The sequence below is a fragment of the Streptopelia decaocto genome, assembly GCF_964273445.1.
Source record: "Streptopelia decaocto genome assembly, chromosome: 9".
In the NCBI taxonomy this organism is placed as follows: Eukaryota; Metazoa; Chordata; class Aves; order Columbiformes; family Columbidae; genus Streptopelia; species Streptopelia decaocto.
This window is the reverse complement of record NC_138664.1, coordinates 3,122,139-3,141,902: the sequence shown is the minus strand read 5'-3', so window position 1 is coordinate 3,141,902 and position 19,764 is coordinate 3,122,139. Positions and strand designations below refer to the sequence as shown.

Genomic DNA, 19,764 nt, shown 5'->3' with positions numbered 1-19,764 from the left:
CCATCTCGCTTCAGAAAAAGCAAAACTTAGATAAACAGCTTTGTGTCAAACTGCAGAGATCAGAAACAGCAAGAATTACAGTCAGAACTGCACATTGCATCTTAATGGATGTAATTCGCATCATGAAACAGAAGAATTAAGAAAGTACAGCTTGTTTGTTAACTTCTCAAGCGTGGATGGGTGAAAATGCCTTTCGGTAACGCTGGCTTCTTGCAAATTGCACCCAGCTGTAGTAACAAAAAATGAACTTCCAGAGATTTTTTAAATTCGCTAAGAGCAACAACATCCTGACCCAAGGATCCCAACGTACTATGCAATTAGCAATTTTTCTGTATAATGCCTATGAACTTTTGTTTGGATACACCGAACTTTCTCATAGCGCTGCGTATGTCGGGGAAGAGGGGAAATGCTGTGAGAGCTCATTTTCCTAAATTCCATTGAAAGACTAGAGTTTCCCCAGTGTCACTTCTCCCCGGCATAGTTTGCCCCATGTGTAGGTTCCCGAAAGTCTAGTTCACTGCGAACCAAGCACCATGGAGGTGGTTTTGTGATACTTACAGCAAGGGAACCGGGGAAAAAAGGAAAACTTGGACTGCAAAAAGGAATTGCAGTGAAGTAATCCAGAAACTCTCTCTTCGGGTTTATTCAGCAGCTTCTGGAGAGTTTGTCTGAACGCAAACTTCAAAGTGGATCAGAAGCTCAGCCTGGCATGATCTAAACATACAGGTATTACTGGAGATGCATGTTTTGTTCCAAGCTCTGATACTGGTCTGGAAGGAATAAGGTATTTGGGAAAGGTAATTAATCTGCCTTTGATTTTTCTGTAAAATCAAAGTAGTGATACCAGCTGCCATGAAAACATGTGGAGATAGCTGAAAGTCATCAATTATACTAGTAAAATCACTTACATGATTGTCTGTGGTAAGTTTCCCAAACTAGACTCTTGAAATAGCTTTTTTCAGTAAAATTCCCTTGTTTCATGCCTCTTTCCCTCACATATACAGAATACAAGAGGGATCTCACTTTCTCTGGCTTCCACTTAATTGCATTAGTCATCTACCTCCAAAGGCATGTGCCTCGGGTCCAGGTTTTGCCAACAACCAAACCAGGGAATCAGTCTTTTAAATTTAAGATCCAAAGAGATCACAAGCCTGAAAATGACACACAAACCCTGTCAGAATGATCCAGACAAAAGTCAGGCACCTCCGACAATGCTGTAACACCTTGGCATTAATGATTTCCAACTGAAGCACCTTCAAAGGGCCGCAGCATTTCACAAGTTGCTTCACACAGTTAACCTCTACTCACAAATATTTCCTGCAAGAATTTAATTTGCAATTCATTTTTCTATTAGTACGCGATGTAAGGCTACATAGATTGCATAATAGAAAATATTCCAAAGGGAAATACAAAAAAACATGTAAACAGAATATATCCACCTTAAAAAGTGTAGGCTGTTCCATACAGACAGCTTGAAATATGCAGTATTTCATTAGCCCTCACAGTTGCAATTCCTAGAGCCAGCAGTGAAATAAGTGCAAGGCAAGAGATGGATTAGGGTTAGATTTCTATCATTCATGGAGTAAAATATATTTCCGTTATTAAAGACATTTTTATCAGCAAGCTAAAATATTAAAAATTTGAACGCTTCATATCTTGAGAATCGATGTTGTGGATTTAAAGCCTGACACGCGTAATGTATTTGAATTATTATTCAATAAATACTCCCGCATAATACCGGTTTTGTATTACACAGATTTACTGAAATAATTTCAGTCAGTCAAGAGAGGCGTGAAGCACCTTAATCCAAGCTATTGTCTGATGCTGGAATCTCTTCCAAAAGGTCAATACACGTAGAAACAAGTGACACATTCTTGTTGCAATGCACATGCAAACCGCACGCAGCCGGAGTGCAGCTTCTGTCGATCAATGTTTGTGTTACTCCCTGATTTACGCATTTTGACTCATCGTAACTTTGCATCGGTGCTTTCGCATCACTGCCCCGACACATGGCGTGTGTGCGATTCACTGGAGCAGCTCCCTGCCCTGTGTCAGCAACACGGCGCTTCCCCGCGGACACCCGGGATGGCCCAGCTGGGTCTGAGCGTGGGCCGTGACGCATCTGCAAACACATCCATTCCCAAATCTCTCTTGTTTTCTCCATGATCACCTTCCAGTGAGGTATTATGATATGTTCAATGACAGCTCCAGAAGGACAGGGAACTGCTGGAGAGAGTCCAGCGCAGGGCAACAAAGATGCTGAAGGGAGTGGAGCATCTCCCGTGTGAGGAAAGGCTGAGGGAGCTGGGGCTCTGGAGATGGACAAGAGGACACTGAGGGGTGACTCATTAATGTTTACAGATATATAAAGGGTGAGTGTCAGGAGGATGGAGCCAGGCTCTTCTGGGTGACAGCCAATGGTAGGACAAGGGGCAATGGGTTCAAACTGGAACACAAGAGGTTCCACCGGGAAACTTCTTCCCAGTGAGGGTGGCAGAGCCTGGCCCAGGCTGCCCAGGGAGGTTGTGGAGTCTCCTTCTGTGCAGACATTCCAACCCGCCTGGACACCTTCCTGTGTAACCTCATCTGGGTGTTCCTGCTCCATGGGGGGATTGCACTGGATGAGCTTTCCAGGTCCCTTCCAACCCCTGACACTCTGGGATCCTGTGTGTGACACCAGAAGCAGTTACACCTCATTGTCAAAATGCAAATGAAAGCTCCTGGATGGATCCCCACACTACAGCAGCAACAGTCCCAAAGGAACACCATGGAGCTTCCAGGCAAACAGGAATGTCTCTGGGTAACAACCTCCTGTGCAGCCAGCTGCGCCTCCTCCTGCACTTCCTTGGTGCAACAAACATTTCTAATGGAAATCCATCAGACAGCTCCCATGTCATTAGGGAATAAAAGATATTGGCAGCTGGCACTGCCTATAACTGTCAAGTGATACTGCGAATGTCTCTTCTGATATTTTGACATTCTGAACTCGCAAATCGCTTTCCATATTTCGTGCTGAAATACTTCAATGTGGTTCTTTTCTCATTTATATCACACTGGATAACACGTGCATCCATCCCACCCCTCTTTGGTATTCCAACACCTTTTGCTACATACGGCATATGTTATACACAAACACAGCAAGTCACTTATTTTCATGTAGCTCTTTCAAGCAGGAAAAAAGAAAGAAGCCCCTAAAATGAGCATTTTTTACTTTACTTTTTACTCTTCTTGTTTGAGTAACAAAGCTGCAAATGCTACGTGTCTGTAAAGCTGCAATTTGCATCATGTGTCATCCCTGGACAATAATAACTTATATAGGTCGCAAATTATAAGTGACACAATGCTATTACTCACCTTTCCTATCTTTATGCAGGAATTAATAGTATCTAGGAAATCAGCTTTTTTTTCATTTATAGGCACTTCTGTTAATTCCTTTCCTATTAGTTCGCCTATTTGATAGCCCATCACTGTTTCAAAAGCAGGATTGACGTACTGTGAAATAAAAACAAACAAAATACTGTTTAACAGAGCACTTAAAGAACAACAGAATTCCTTTTGGTCTATTTGCTAAACCAAGGGATTTCTTTCTCAGCCTGCAATAAATCTCTGCATGTGCTGCTCATGAGAGAGAGGCCTTCATTTTTCCTTTGGGAAGCGAAACAGGAATGTCCATGCTAGAAGAGTCGCAGTTTGTGCACATGAGCAAAGAGACGGAAATGATGGAAACAGGCAAGTATTGCACATCCACAGAGTTCAGACAGAGAAGACAAACTCCTGAAAAATGAGCTCTGTCCGTTCTCAAACCTATAAACCTCAAACCTACCTCAGTGCCCTAAAAACCCACAAATTTAAATAAAACATCCATTAGATTTGCTTTTCAAGAGCATCGAATTAACATACAATATCTTGAGAAAAGAGTGCACGCAAGCCAGGGGCTGCATTCATTCATGATATAAAAGAATTATTACACAAAATAAAAACAATATAGTAAATCCTTATGCATCCAGAAACAACAATCGCCCTTAAAAACAACTTGATTTTTGCAAGATACTTGAAATGGAGAAAATTCTACTCAACAGCTAAACTCATTCCAGTCTTTTTAGAACCATTGAGCTGTGTTAGATTCTTGTACTATAAGAAAGAGTAAATGTAATCATGGATGAAATAAAATACAATCAGTCCACAGAGCAATTTTCTGTCCTTATAAAAATAACTGGAACAAACCTGTATTACGTGGTCTTCACTTGTGATCTCAATGGCTTCTTGACTTTTCTCTAATGCTGTAAATAATGAATTACATGCCCTGGACACAAAAGAAAAAAGGCATCTGATTATATTTAATTTAATTAAATTTAATCCACGTAATTCTTATTGTATATGACAATAAGGTATTGCAACTCCATACTGACTAAAGTTGTACTTTAATGATTAACGTGTTTTCTTCAGCTAACTGACATTCTGTAATTAACTACAGTACAGTAGGATGCATCTGAATCGGCATTTTTTGTTGATGATATTTTTGGTAAAATTACCTTAGTTTGAATTGTGCCCGCACCTCTCCAAATTCCAGCTGAATCAACTCATTGTAACAGGCCATTATGTTAGAATTTTCTACATATCTCTGAAAATAAAAGGTCAGAAATTTTTCATTAATACACATTTCACCACTCGAGGGTGTGAAACTCCGTTTTCTTTTGCTCGATAAAGAATTAAAAGGGAGTGGATATGCCAAAAATAAACGTGTTGTAACACACGCAACATGAGAAGATTACTTTTTTGGACTAGTAAAATTTTTCAGGTTATTGTAGTTTGAAAAAGTGACAGATCCTCATGGCCACAAGGACTGACCAATCTGTTTATTCTCTGTGATTGTCAGCATGACCAATATATAAAATAATATACTCTTCATGAAGCTATATGCTTTCATGCTACTTATTGAAAATAACAGTGAAAAACTAATGTTGTGCTCCAAGTCATCAAAATTTGAGGTTATTAAGAGTTTCCAATTGCTAATACGTCAAATTGTATACATAGAAGAAAGCAAAACCTCCTGACAAATATACATGCCATTGGATACAACTATTCATTTCGGGCCTTGTACAGCAATAACCTGAATATCTTTGATGTTCTTTTAATACATATCATATTTACCAGGTACGAGCCTGAATATTAAATCCTTGTTCACGCTAAACTCCCACAGACTTTGATAGTTTGGGAAGGAGGACTGATTATCAAAAGTAACCACATCAAGATGCTGAAGAAGATTCTCTGCACTTTGCTATCAGTGCCATCTCCAAGGCTCTGATCCATAAATAATTTGGAACCTGTGTCGATTGCTTATGTGCTCACACTGTATACATAAGTCCTTTTATTTTCCAGCTAGCATGTCTAGCATTTCCTTACTACAAATCAATAAATAGGTGCAAACGGATTGTGATGGGACAGCAAAAAATCTGGCGAGCATGCAACCGAATACTCCGAATCACACTGTGAATCATGTCCATTTTTGTTTCATTATCAGATTAATGCAATGAGGAACTCACTTAAGTGACACACTAATAAGCACCTTTCCTGCTTAATTGGAATAGTTGCCAAGGAACAGATTCGGTGTAATACTTTTCAGGTGCCTCCAAACAATAGGTAATAGCACTTGACAGTGTCTGGAGCCTGTTTCCAGATGTTAATTGGCATCTGGTAGAAGAGATTTCCCACAGCACATTCTGGTTTTCACTGCAAGCTGCTCCCTGCTCTGCTCCTGTCCCCAGTCGGTTTTGTCAGTGTCTGCCTTTGAAGCAGAGCATCAAATACTTACTCTGAAATAACCGTATGAAGCAGAAAAGTCTCGGCACCACTCCTTGTATTCTTGAAAACATTCACCTGCTTAGTGTTACTCTAATTCTACTGGTGTATGGTAGTTCCAAATCAGGATATATATATATATATATATAAGAATGAGCAGCACAAACAAGATTTACAGGTTGGATTACTGACACAGACGGTCACCAACAGCCAAACTTCTGGATAGTTTCTTGCCTGGTGATTTTCCAATATCAAAGCAACTCAGCAGAGTATAAAACATACATACCCTTGTGAAGCCAGCAGAGATCAGGGGCAATATTGATGACTCTTCACGATCAGCATGCCTTTTAAAGAAGGATGATAAAGGCAGAGATTATTTCTGTAATCAACTGAGACCAAATTTCACCAGCCATTGACATACCTGTACCCTAGATGTCACACTAAAGCCTTATATGGCCAGATCCTTATAGCATCTACGAATAAAACATATTTTTTGTGTTTTGTCTTTGGCAACAATAAGCCAAAATGTTCTTTTCTTTTTCGCATGTAATGATCTGCTTACATCACAAAAAACTAATGCTTCAAGAAAACAAATTAATTAGCTAGATTGTTGGACTAGTCCTCCTTTTTTGGTGCTGGATTCTTCTTGTTTACACTTTCCCTCGTCTAAGATGCACTTGAAAGTCCACATGGCCAAAGTTTTAAGAAATTACTTTTATCTGAGTTTAGGTTAGGGTTAGGGTTAGGTTAGGCTTAGAGTTAGGGTTAGGCTTAGGTTAGGGTTAGGGTTAGGCTTAGGTTAGGGTTAGGGTTAGTTTTAGGGTTATGGTTAAACTTAGGTTAGGGTCTGGGTCAGGGTTATGGTCGGGTAAGGGTTAGGTTAGGGTTAGAGTTAGGCTTAGGTTAGGGTTAAAAGATTTGATTAAAAGATTTGAGTGTATAAAAATCTTAGGTTGCAACTCAAGATGCCTGAATGAAGATGAATTTTCTTGCACTGACTACACAGTGCATTCTAATAGGTCCCCTGGGGATGACATACTCCACTCCTACAATGAGATATCTGAATCACACTATACTAACTATTAAAAGGCACTCCAACGTACGTGAACGTACGGCTGGAATCTGGAGGAAAGGCCATTATGTTAAGTTTCTGTAAATGAGCAGATGGAAGCTGGTCAAGTTTAGCAGATGCCACAATAATTTTTAGTTATGTGTGACATTTTGCATCTTGTGGCACCTCTTGTTTTTGTTTTCCGTGCACTTGTTTCTTATGCACGAAGAGAATGATGCCTACTGAAGTACAAGGTTTGCCCAAGACTCAGAACAAAGGAAAACCTCCCCATTCCTCATGCCGGCGATCTGGTAACGCTCCCTCCCAGAAGCAAAAAGAAAGAGGACGGACAATCTGCAGGGGAAAGAGAAAACCAAACCAAACCCAACCCAACGAACAGACATAAAAACACACAACCAAAAAGAATCCAAACCCTGAACTGCAGGAAAATAAAGACCCTCCATATGCTATTGGCTAAATGTCAGGCTTTTTCACAGATAGGCTTCTTGCAGCAATAAAAGAGATGCGTGAACATTCCCTGCCAGTGAAATCCTATACGGCGACTTGAGAAAGCTTGTGTTCAGCACATGGGAACTTGACACGGTCAACTCTGGCCCAGTGGAAGGCAAACTCACTTCTGAAGCTTCCAATAGCCAGGGATGCCAGACACATCTGAACAGCTTGAGAACTCAAGCTTCCGAGATATCGTCACCTCAAGGGGCTATTACCTTGTCACAACACACAACGGGAATGTCTTGAAAAGACCAAAAATGAAGCGCGGGGAAAAACCACTTTTGAGCAACTTTCTAATTGTGAGTCAGCAAGCGCGGCTTCCAAACTCGCCCCAATGTGGAGAGAAACTGCTGGCCCACAGACCCACGGGTGTTGCTGGTGTACATGAGGAAGCTCTTGTGTTACTGCTTGTTCTTTCCTTTTTTCCCTCTTTTCTTTTGTATTCGTTTGATGAGACACAATTCTGATTGTAGAAGCACCAGTTACCATAGTCAGAAAACTTCCTGGTATAAAAACATTAAAGGTGATGTTGACAATAGAATCCTTGGAAATGTTTAATTAGGGTGTTTTGTTCACTAGAGATGGTGGTGGAAAATGGATTTTTAATGGGAAATTTAAACACCTCAGAACCGGCACACAGAACAAATGTATTCAGAGAAACGCACATTCCCCAAAATTGTACTTTAAGGAAATTTTCTGTTTAATTTCAGATTAAATACATTTGTTACTTCTACGTTATTTTATTATATATAAGTAATGATTTCAGAGGGAGGAAGAGGAAAGAAGTATATGTACTGCTTTACTGAGATGCCATAATATAGCCTATTTTATTTTTATATCTCCCATGGTCAGATGCTACTTTATACTGATCAGATTGCTCTGTATCCTTTTTAGCAGCTCAACAGACCTCCTGTTTGTGCCGAGATTGATCAGACTGAAAGACAGACCAATAAAGGTTCAAAGTGTTGTTTTTATCAATACGAAATGCAGATCTATGGGGCAGTTCCACAGTTCCGTGCGTGATGTTGCAGAGCTTATTCGAAATGTGGTCCTAAAGCCTCCAGTGACCAGAAGAGGGGAAGGGAAAACAAAGCAAACCAATCAAAAGTGAGACTTCCTTAGTAAAAACTAGAAACCAAAAATCCCGTCCCAATCCTGCGGCCAAGGATGGTGAAAACTCATATGGTATAACACATTATCACTAGTACAGTGAAAAGTTCCAGTTCAGCTTCTGTAACGTAGTATTTACTTTTCCAATGTTAAGATTTACATTTTGTTGATCACGTGAAAGCAAAGATATGAGTATTTACCTTCGTACTACACCAATAATGACTGTATTTTCTGAGGGTTTCGTTGTTCTGATAGACCTTTAAAGAAAAAGCAAGATCATTTAACCTTTTTTTTTTAAGTTTGCATTTCAGAAAACATGACTTTACAGACTCTTTGCATGGTACTTTTCTTTAAACGTCTCTTTTAAAGGGCTTAACGACAAAACAAAAATCAAATCCTGAGCCTGATGGACCACTAAGAAAGGAGAATTAGTTTAGCAGTGTCTGAGACTCACACAGAGAATGTAGGTTAAACCTCAAATACTCTCTATGGGAGAACAGCAACAAATCTCCCCTCTGAAACAACATGGAATGGACTTGTTTGAAAGACTGGGTCTCACTCATTTAAGGAGCATTTTACTTTATTTTGGGACAGAATCATAATAAAGTAACAAGGGGAACAGCGCTGATATCTCATCTTAGGCTGACGAAGATCTTATCCAGTTACTTTAGCAAGAAGAGCCTTTGTCCCAGTGCCCCAACCCACCAAACCCCGGGGCCGCTGTCTGACCCCATAGACTGGTTTTCAGTCTGGACACGTTCCCAAGGGGTATTTCACTGGAAAGGCACTGAAATGAGGCACCGCTGCCCGTCTGGGCTCCAAAAAGCAAATCCTTTCCCCCTTTTTGCACACTTTACAGCAGCTCGGGAAGTATTTTTGGAGTCAGTCTGCAACTTTGCTCTTCGTAACAGATTTTTAAATGTTGTAGGTATGGAAACGTGCACACAAAACACAGCCTATTTGGATCTGGAGTTACTCAACAGCGAGTGACATTTCGAAAAATTCAGAACACTTAACGAAGTGAATGTATTCATTAAATTGCTCGGTGGCACCTGCGATCTTTGCAGTTAATTTAATGTGTAAACAGGAACAACGTATTTGAAAAAAAAAAAACCAAACCAAACCCAGTACACTATGGGAAGAAAGTTGTAAAATGTGGCTCCATGCCAGGATGAGCTTCATATATCATAGCGCACAACCAAAAACGCTGCAGCTATCAGATGGAAAGCACCGAGGTAACATTATTTGATGCTGCCGGTGGACATCTGTCCAAAAAATACCAACGTTCAATAGATTTTACGAAAGGGTCATATAAAAGCAAAAAAACTTTGATGATGTGTTAACTATCTAGCTGAGCATTAATTACACTGAAACGGTGCTTACCTGCATAATGCTTCTGCATCAAAGTATCTGGAATGTCTATGGTCAATAATGATAATGTCATGGTGTTTATCAAGGAAACATTCTAGTGCCGACTCGGGTGTCCTGGCAATATTACATCGAAACCCAGCTTTCTCACATGCCCAACAGAACCCGTTACTCTGGTTATCTTCTTTGGCAAACACTAAAAGTACCTGGGTTAAAGACAGACAGCGAATCGTTACAAACGAATCATACATACCCAGTAGGTTCTCTGACTTTTGCCTACTCTTGTTTTTGAAAGCCACTTCCAAGGCTTAATCCATTGATTTTAACAGAGTTGCTTTCTACAGATTATTGCTTTTAATAATTTTCTGTGTACAGAGGTGTTTCAAGTGGATAAAATATTCTGCTAGAATTGTTTATATCCACAAGCTTGGGAAGCGGCGCTCTCACCATTAGCTACAAAGAGAGCGTAGGCAATCAGTTGAGCCTGGATACCTACGTTTCAGACAATGTATATGAAATAACAGCAAGACTACTTTTCTTCACTGAAATTGTCTCGCATGAAACTGTTTACCTGGGCTTTATTTCTCTTGCCAGGATAATTAAAAAAAAGCCCTGGTTCACCTCACGTGAATTAATATTTAACGGTGCTTCAACAGCATGGTGAAAAACGTGTTTTCCTTTCAATCTCATCCTAGTTCCACAAAGTACTGCACGTGGCCCACTCGGCAGGGTCTCTGGAAACTACAGCCAGGCTGGTCAAGATGAATGCACACAAGGCTGAAACCACAAGTGATACCTCTGCATATGGAGTATGAGCCTCTGTGACCCCTATGCAAAGCTTGCCATGGGATTTAGATCGTGGAAGGAGATTACGGTGGTTAAAATCCACAACTTGAAGTCAGATCTATGAGCCAGTATTTGCTCTGTCCTAACTTGCTGTGGAATTGCCAGTAACATAATCTCTCTGAGCCTTTTAAAAATCAATGCAATGCCTACATAACCAAAGTATGACAAGGCCCAATTCCTTCTAAAATGTACTTAAAAGTCTAGAACTGAATATGGCACAGAAGATAAAGTCTACCAAGGAAGACTCTCTCTGATGAGATTGTGCTTTGCATCAAGATAATATTCTGTAGAAGAAAATTTCTTTTGCCTGAAAGAATACATAGAATAGGAGACTATAGATCTACGTTAGTGTTGATTTTGTGGATGACTCAGCACACGCAGCTTTTTGGGAAAGATGGATAACTAGAACAGCATTTGGTCTATTGTCCCAAGACACCAATCTTTCAGTAATTTAATCAAACCACACTTGGAGATATGCTTTGACCAGACAATAATGTAAAGCATGTGTAACTTGCACCCATCCCACTGCCGTTTATCTTCTGGGTGTTTTTAAGGATTCCAGCGCTGGTTACACTTTGGACCAGGCTGGTGGAATGCCTACCAGTAAATCTTAACATTTCCATGTAGCGCATATTTTTGTACGAAGGAAGGACTTTGTACTCATTCAGTTTAGATTCCTTTTAGAGCAGCCTGCAAAACTGTTTGCAAAAACATGTCATAGTTTGGGCTATATATAGTTAATTTATAACGCTCTTTAAGAACGGAAAAATGGTTTTCAGCAATAGCACAGAAAGTCAGCAGGTCTGAGCTGTATGACGGCACAAATGTGATGTTGTCTGACTTCTCTCTATCTGCCAGCTGGATTACCAGGATAAATTGGTAGAATTTTAGAGTGGCCTATGACTGGACAAAAGCAATGCAATCATTAATAACAATAAAGGAGGCGGAAATATTTGAGGTATGTTTCCGATTTGTACTTGGGGAGCAGCTGGATGAGGCTGTCCCGAGATCTGATGTCCAATGCCATTACTGTCTGTCCTGACAATAGCTCAGGAAGATATTGAACTGCAGTTCTTGAAGACAGACTTTGTCAAATTATCAGGTCCGGATTACTTTAACTCAGGAGCTTTTTAATTACTGACCAAAGAACATCTTGGATTAGTAAAGGTTCAGTATGTCTTGGGATAGAGGAGAGTTTTCAGACAAAGTCCAAAGGAGTCGTGTATCTTTAAACCTCACACCCATCCCAGTCAAAATAAGGGGGCAACTGACATACGACCTTTATTAATAAAAAGATAAAGGAGGATGAATTAATGCCAGTCAAAAATGTGTAACAAAAAACATACTTCGCCAAGATCACTTCATATCTTTTGTGATGATACTGCAGGTTTGGTTGACGTTTGTAACACACCTTGACAGGACATTTGGCTTGGTATCATTTTGATGAGATTCTGATTGAGAATTGACTACCAGTAAAATACAAAACAAGGCACACACTAAATTGATTACAACCTAACTGATAGCAGAAAGAACTACAGATATCTCTATTTTTATGAGCTGAGAGATGTTTGAAGAGTTCGGCAGGATTTTTTGGATAACACATGGAATATCGTGATAAAAATCAGTTAGGTGGACGTTATCACCTGACAAAAATGCTTCGTGAAGGTCTCTATACCCCAAAAATTCCAGGCATAAATTTCAAGCTAACATCTGTGATGTTTTAGAAATGAAGACTTCAGTTTGAACTGCTGTATTACCTGAAGCTGATCTTGATGAAGTCTCATAGGGCCAAACTGCACATCTGTTACTGGTGCCTAGAAGAAACAAGAAGGGATCTTATTAATATATATACACCTAGGGAACAATCAAACCCAGCTCTGTTAGAGAAGATAGTTCTTATTTACCGCTGTCTCACAGATACATTGCTGTCATTATGAGGCTGCTTCTTCATGAGGGTCTTTGTAAATGTATATGATAATCTGCATTAACACAGTTAGAAATCAACAAACTGTTCTTCAAGTTTTTTTATCGTTATTTTAAACATAAAGTAATGGATTAGTCATGAGAGTCTGGTGGACAGATTGTTATTTTTCTGTATCCTGTGTCACTCCAGCTGTTCTACAAAACACGGACATGTTTAAAAATGGTTTCTTTTCAAGTCCCAAAGAGCGTTAAATCTCCGGGAGAAAGGCAAAAATATGTAACTCTGCTTTTAGGATTTCACATGTAACAGGTGCCCAAGAGTGCCACAAAACCACCCTAATTTCACCTCTCCAAGGGCGTTTTGCTGCATCCCCTCGTCCCGCCCAGCCCGTCCGGGGAAGGCTTCGCAACTCAGGTATCGGTGCTTGACGATGCATTTATTCAGCATGCAACCCCGCTCTCAAAACCCTGCAAAACCGCTGTCACATGTGCTTTCTGCGTGCCAGCGGTTCCTGCATTGGATTCTGTTCAAGTACCACAGGCAAACAGCTCAGCTCAGGGTGCAAGAACCGAGCTGGGATCCCTCCGCCTGTGTCACTTCAAGCAATGGGGGTCAATGACCACAAGTGCTGTTTGTCACCACTGGTTGTCTTTGATACAATTAATCATTAATCCGTCCTGAACACGAATGACTCTTCAATTGGTATGGGATGGACTTTTTCAAGTAGTGACATAAATACAGAGGGAGATTCCACAGGATAACACAGGTCTGATCCTTTCAGAATTTCCACAAGGCAAATATCTGCACTTCTATGTGCTTAAATATATTTCTCTTGTCTCAGAAATTAAAACTAAAAAGCAGGAATAACAATGCTCTTGATTCAAAATGGGAAACGGAGTCCAAGCGATGGTCCCTGGAGCTACACAGACTCTGCAAAGGCAACTGGAGTAGAACAGCAGAAGTAAATTGTTACTCGCAATGCAGTAAAGACATCTTTGGACTCATATGTACAAAGACCTGCTGAGCACACAGGTGGCACTTTCACATTGTTGTTTTTCAAAGTAAAACCACACTTGAAGATCAGATTTATTGCTTTGCAGCCTAGAATTTTTCCAGTAAGTAATTTTAAAGAATCATCAGCACATCCCACAGAAAAATCTTTTAGAGTTACGTGCTCCATTCTTTCTACGGCCTTACTGCCCCATTGCTCGGCCCTCAGAGTTTCTCATGTGTGATTTTATTTATTTATCAACTTGGAAATCATCACTGCAACGTTAAATCGGCAAGAAAGATGAGTCAAGGAAAAATGGTCACACAGCACCTGCAAAAACAAGCCAGGAGCCAGTGTTTGCCTGTGTTATTTAAGAGCGCCTCTAAAAGCTGATGTTAAAATTACATGGAGGGGGTTCAGATTTACTCTCCGTCATTCCGGATCTGATCGGCTTAATTTAAATACCTTCTAGTCTTTTTTTTTGTCTAATTTTGAGACCAAAAATCTCTCTAGAGTGGGAAGAATCAAGCTGCTTTATTCTACCTTGTGGCCCATCATCCAATTATTTAAAATCTGCACTAGAAAATAGCAAATCCTTTTGCTGATAATGTCCAGCTCCTTGCACCCCATCTGTCCGGCCAGCATAGCCCTTGGACTATCAGTCTCAGTCCAAGCGGAATTTTAACAAATCAGATAAACCCAATATTGCCAGTTATTGCTCTTCAGATGCCTCTTTCTTTTTAATGGACTGAGCCTGAAAAACACTTTTCTGCCAGAAACCTGTGGCCATTTGTACTCTGAAAATACTTGTCTATGCACCATTTAAGCCTAAGTTACAAGGACTGCCCATATGACATAAACTATCTTGTTACACATTAACTTGCTGTCCTGAGTAGAAGAAAAACCCTGGTCTGCATCTCAGCTGGAAAATTCTGGTGAACTCCAGTTAATTCTTAATCCTGTTGAAATCTGCTCAAATAACTTGATTAATCATTTCACCTTTCTGTGTGCTGCTGGGAGCGCTGAGAAGTACCATACTGATTAAGTCCTGTGTCAAAAAACAAGGCTTCAGCAGGGATTAGCAGAAACTCTCAACTATCGGTGAACTAAATGAGCTTTAAAAATACCTCTAAAGCTGCAGTCTTATAACAAAACCAAACCCAGCCGAAGCTTGCATGTATAGCAACCGCACAAGCACAACTTCTGCTACAGCCTTCCTGAAGTTTCTTTGACTACTTGAAAAACAAAGACCCAATTTTCAGATATGACCTATGCATGTGAGAGGCACAAACCTGTATGAAAGTGTGTGAGGAGACACGGAGGTAGAAACTAGTTGTAAGTTCCCAGAATTGATCCTGAGAGAGTTGCGTCCCTTACCAAATTGCTGCTGACGCAAACTTCATGAGTAAGTGCCCGGCATAGGTGACTGGGACAAGACCCGAGCTCAGGACACTTTGAGCATGCTGGTTATGGCCTTTTGAAAATCCTTCCTTGGCCAAACAACCGTAGAGACTAGCCCATAATTTGGACCCAGGGATCAAACCAAGCAGATGGCAGGAGGGTCCTGCTGCAGGTTTTGGACAGCACAGCCCAATGCTCGAGCCAGCCTGGGAGCGCAGGCTGATGCCGGTGCTCATGGTCTCCAAGACATCTAGAATAGATGCTAGAATAGTTTGTAACACTACCTGTTCCTCGGGCTTTTGAAAATGCAAATCTTTTTGGCTCATCTGTGCTTGTACAACTTCCACAACGGCTGCAGCTCAGTGTCTCTGGGTCTATAATAGCAGGCTGCAGCTCAGCAACTACTCGTTAGCTTTAATTGCAGACAGCAGCTCAGTTACTGCAGCGGCAAGTGTTTACAGCCTCTGCCTGGAGACACAGCAGATAATCAACTCCAGGCTACTTTAAATGCTTACACACAGCCATTGCAGCCATTTTACATTCTCTGAACTACTGCTGGTAGCACTTATTTCCCCCCAGATTTGCCTTTCTTATTTAAACAGTGTGTTTTCAGTACTGTTGAGCCAGCATGCCCCAGGCACAAAGTGAGATCCGTCCCAAGGCAATGGCATTAGCTACACATATGATAAATGTCCATGGGCAAGTCTTCTACTGGCTGCCATGTGCAGCTTAATACTCACTAGAAATCATCTGCATGTTGTAGCAGCTAAGTTGCAAACACTGAATTTGCTGTGAGAAATGCTTTGTTTCCATGTCCAGAGAAAAGTGAATGTTTGGTAAATAAAAACAACTGAAATAAACTTTAAAAAGACAGACCCAAGTGACTGACTGTCCTGATTAAACTACAACAAACTCGACGATGACCTGATATGACCTGGTAAAGTACTTCTCGCTATGAGTCATTCTTCACATTTCACCAGAACAGAATCTACAGGAATGCTCTGTTGATGGTTGCTGGGTTGTTTTTCTTCTCTTCCTACAGCTAGAAAAACTTTAAATGAACTTGCTCAATGAATAAACGTACAAAGGAAAAAAGGGTGGAAATAAAGCCAGCTTGTGGGACACTTCAAAGCAGGCCACCGGTCTCCTATTTGCTAGAGGTCTCGTATCTTGGCTTTCTCCAAAACGCCTCTCGTACCAGTTGGAGAGCAAACCTCCTAAAAGGGCAGAGTCAGCCCCCAGAAAACCTTTGGGCTATTAACTCCCATGCGATACTCCTGCTATGGAGGGGCAAACACGTTCCTTCTGGAGGCTGATTTTCTTAAGTCACTTTTGCTGAATGGATTGCAGATGGGAACTGCTGCTTTACAGCTAACATCCAGGGTTAGAAAGCAACGAGAAAATAATCTGTTAGTAGTTTAACACTAAATAACTGCCTCTTCAGATAAAGATTTCATCCTCAAGGTTCTGACTCCTCCTAATATATAACTACAACGATTAGACTCTATCGCTGGTCCTAATGGACTACGGCCAGCAAAATTCATCATTTTATGCCGATCAATATTTTAAGACCTCACAAAAAAGTGTTTTATCTAATTTATAAATATATAGTTAAGTTTTCTACACATACCAGGTACACGATACAAATCAGCATGAGCTGACTATATATAACTATATATTTTAAAATTCAATTTATGCTAACCATCCTGTTGTTCTTAGCACATCTTGATGATCAAGACGGTCAAATCTATATATCACAGCAAGATTTGACCGTCTTGATCATCAAGATGTGCTAAGAACAACAGGATGGTTAACATAAATTGAATTTTGATAATTCTAAGAAAAACAAAGGGATGAATTTCACAAAGAAAAAAAAAAATATCCTTTTTCTTAACCTGCTGTTTGAGGCATAGATTTATCACCCCAGAAAATGAAAGCTCAAATGAACTCATAGATTTATACCATACCTTAAACATTAACTGTTTCAGGATCTATTAACAGCAGACCTTGACAGCACAGTTTTGTTACAAACACACCGTTGGCACACGTTAGGTACAATGCTGGCTGAGCAGATCTTCCTAACACACACACAGCCGTTCAGAGCATAAAATTCAGAGCAATTCCACCAAAGAGAATAAGCTGGATTTACTTCAGTGTAAACGAAGTGGGAGTCTGGCCCCATGCAGCTACTTCTTTTGTTGTCTGAAGGCTGCAACAGTTCAAATAAAGAATACGAGGGAACAAATTGTCCAAGGCTTCTGCCTTTGCTCAACAGATTCAAGGATAAAGGTAAGCCTGGCTCTCAAAGATCCTAAGTCATATGTAGTCAGTTTATTCTTTGCTGAAATACAAAGACAAGAGTTCTGAAGAGCAACTAAAATTTACCAAAACTACTGCTCAATCTAGATGAAACCTGTTAATTCCAGCCCCTTGGTATTTTTTTCCTATTTCTGTCTCATAAAAGATGTAGACAAATGTCACAGACTCAGTAATTTACATAACACAGCATTCTGACTCAGTGCAATTTGCTTTGATAAAATCTAGCATTTACAGTCATCTAAATCAGGTTCCCACTGATGCATCTCTGTCAACAAAACAATACAGATTTAGATCTATATTACAAGGTCTGAAGATCACCTGAGGTTCTGTTCCAGTATCTCTTTCCTCTTATCAATTTTCTGTTTTAAATTGATTCCTAGAAGAATTATCAGCGATGCTGCCACGTTAACGATACAACAGACAGTGTAAGTGATGGGGTAACACACCCTCTGTTTTCTTAATCCATTTCTTTAGGTTTAGTACCTGTTGTGCACCAGTTTTGCACAAACGAGCTCAAGAGCCAAACTCTGGCCTCTGATTCACATCATTAGCAACACAGAATCTGGACAGCTTGCAGTTTTTGTGGGAAGAAAAGCTTTATAGAGTGTAACGAGCTGCCCGAGCTCTCGAGTCAGGCTGGGCCCTGTCAGCCATGACACCCATGACACCCATCTCTGACTCCGAGCTCCTGAACGCCTTTACCGCTCCTAAAATCCAGCCCCGCTCCCACTCCTCAGCAAGTTTGGGGCAAGTTTTGGGTTAACCCAAGTCTGAAGAAGCCATCCTGAAGATGTCTACACCCAGCTGGGCCTGGGATGGCTTCGCTGGTGTACGAGGACACAGTGCAGCCATCCCAGTTTCACCAGGTCTCTCCCAGGCCCAAGGAGGACCCGGCTGATTTTTGGCTACATGTTGGGCTTGCCACACATGCCAACCATTATTACGTATGTTTGTTCATTTGTATTCTGGGCCTAATTCCCCACTGCATTTCTTCAGTGTTATTCCACTGCAATAAGCAAAGCTAAACTGGAACAAAACTGGAGTAATATTGTTGTGCAATCGGCTCGCTGCCTCCTAGCACACTTCCAACACAACTGAGAACACACATTTTGTACTGTTTGTAAATTCTCCCCTTATTCATGATAGAAAACTTTTGTTATCAAGCTGCAAAAGCACGGCACTAGCAAAAGTGAATAATTCCATTTTGTTGCAAATAATGAACAATGCTGTTCCAAAATGACTTTTATTATTATTTGTAATGTCGTAAGGCCCGGGTGGCCTCTGGCCCAGACAAGTGGCCGCTGTGGTAATGCTGTACAACGGCAGGACAAAAAGGCAATCACATCCCCCCCATTGTTTAAGGCCAGAACTTTAACACAAAACATGCTAATAGTTTGAGAGATTTTTTTAGCTCTTGATAGGGTATGTAAGCAATAAAATAAGTGTCATGCCTACAAGTTAGCCTGCAGCCCGATTACACAGATCTCAAACACGATTTACGATACGGCTCGGTCACTGCAGAGTTATTGTAGGTTTCTCAGGTAAGCGGATACAATTCCAGCAAAGTGACTACGCAAATCTCACACTGTGCCTCCACAAGAGTTTTCATTTGCAATGAACCGCGTACCAAAAAGGGAAGGAATAAATCAGAGACAAGTCAGGAAAAGAAAGTCATCTTCTCATTAACCCACCCTGACTTTTTCTGTCCGAAGAGAACAAAGTTGAATGGAAATCCCTTCTCACATCATTAGCTATTCAAATCTAACAAGTTCTATTTGCTGAAGCATCTACCTGATTCAGAGATTCCTTACAGACCTGCATGCTACGCAGAAGTACACGGGGCTTGAAATTTCAGTTATTTGTCTGCTTAGAAGAGAAAAAATGTGAATTATGTGTTCCATAATGGGCCTAGAGGTGTGAATACCCTTAATGGTGGACTGTGACCTATGGTGATAATTTTGCCGAATGCTTTTATGACCAGCCAGCCCTGACCTGAAAATGCTCTAGGCCTTCAGCACCTTAAGATTTGAGATGGCTCACTGAGGTCTCCATTAGGGTCCCCACTCTGATTGAAAGTTCTTCAAGAACAACTCAATTCGGGCCACATCTGGACAGACCTTTGTCTGGAGACCATGAGCTCTCCCCACATCAGATCCCTGGGCTGCTCACTAAACCACAGCCAAATACTTCTGTGTGGTGAAGGCTTTAAAGCATTTGTAGTTATATCTTGTGCTAAGAGAAAAACAGCAGCTTGAACGATCTGGCTCGTACTTTAGAAGAATTTTTTAAACCCTATAATAATGGTTTTCTATACATAGGTTGCAGAAATGGATGCCTTTATCAATGCAAAAAAACCCTCTAGTATGAACATTTTCAGCTGTTCAAAGTTAAATGTAGTTTTTAAGCATTTATCTTTTTGGAGAGTCCAGCTTAAGGGCAACA

General features: G+C 40.6%; 1 protein-coding gene across 3 annotated transcripts in view; it reads right to left on the bottom strand.

Moving 5' to 3' along the window:
- The window catches only part of PDE8A (phosphodiesterase 8A), a 122,460-nt gene that overhangs the window by 29,389 nt on the left and 73,307 nt on the right, over nt 1–19,764 (bottom strand). For all 3 annotated transcript variants that reach the window (XM_082061375.1, XM_082061374.1, XM_082061376.1), the window contains exons 2-8: nt 12,445–12,501; nt 9,857–10,047; nt 8,674–8,730; nt 6,086–6,143; nt 4,533–4,621; nt 4,225–4,303; nt 3,355–3,492 (exon numbers count right to left, since the gene is read on the bottom strand). In XM_082061375.1, coding sequence (XP_081917501.1) covers nt 3,355–3,492; nt 4,225–4,303; nt 4,533–4,621; nt 6,086–6,143; nt 8,674–8,730; nt 9,857–10,047; nt 12,445–12,501 — 669 coding nt within the window. The remainder of the gene's footprint in view (nt 1–3,354; nt 3,493–4,224; nt 4,304–4,532; nt 4,622–6,085; nt 6,144–8,673; nt 8,731–9,856; nt 10,048–12,444; nt 12,502–19,764) is intronic.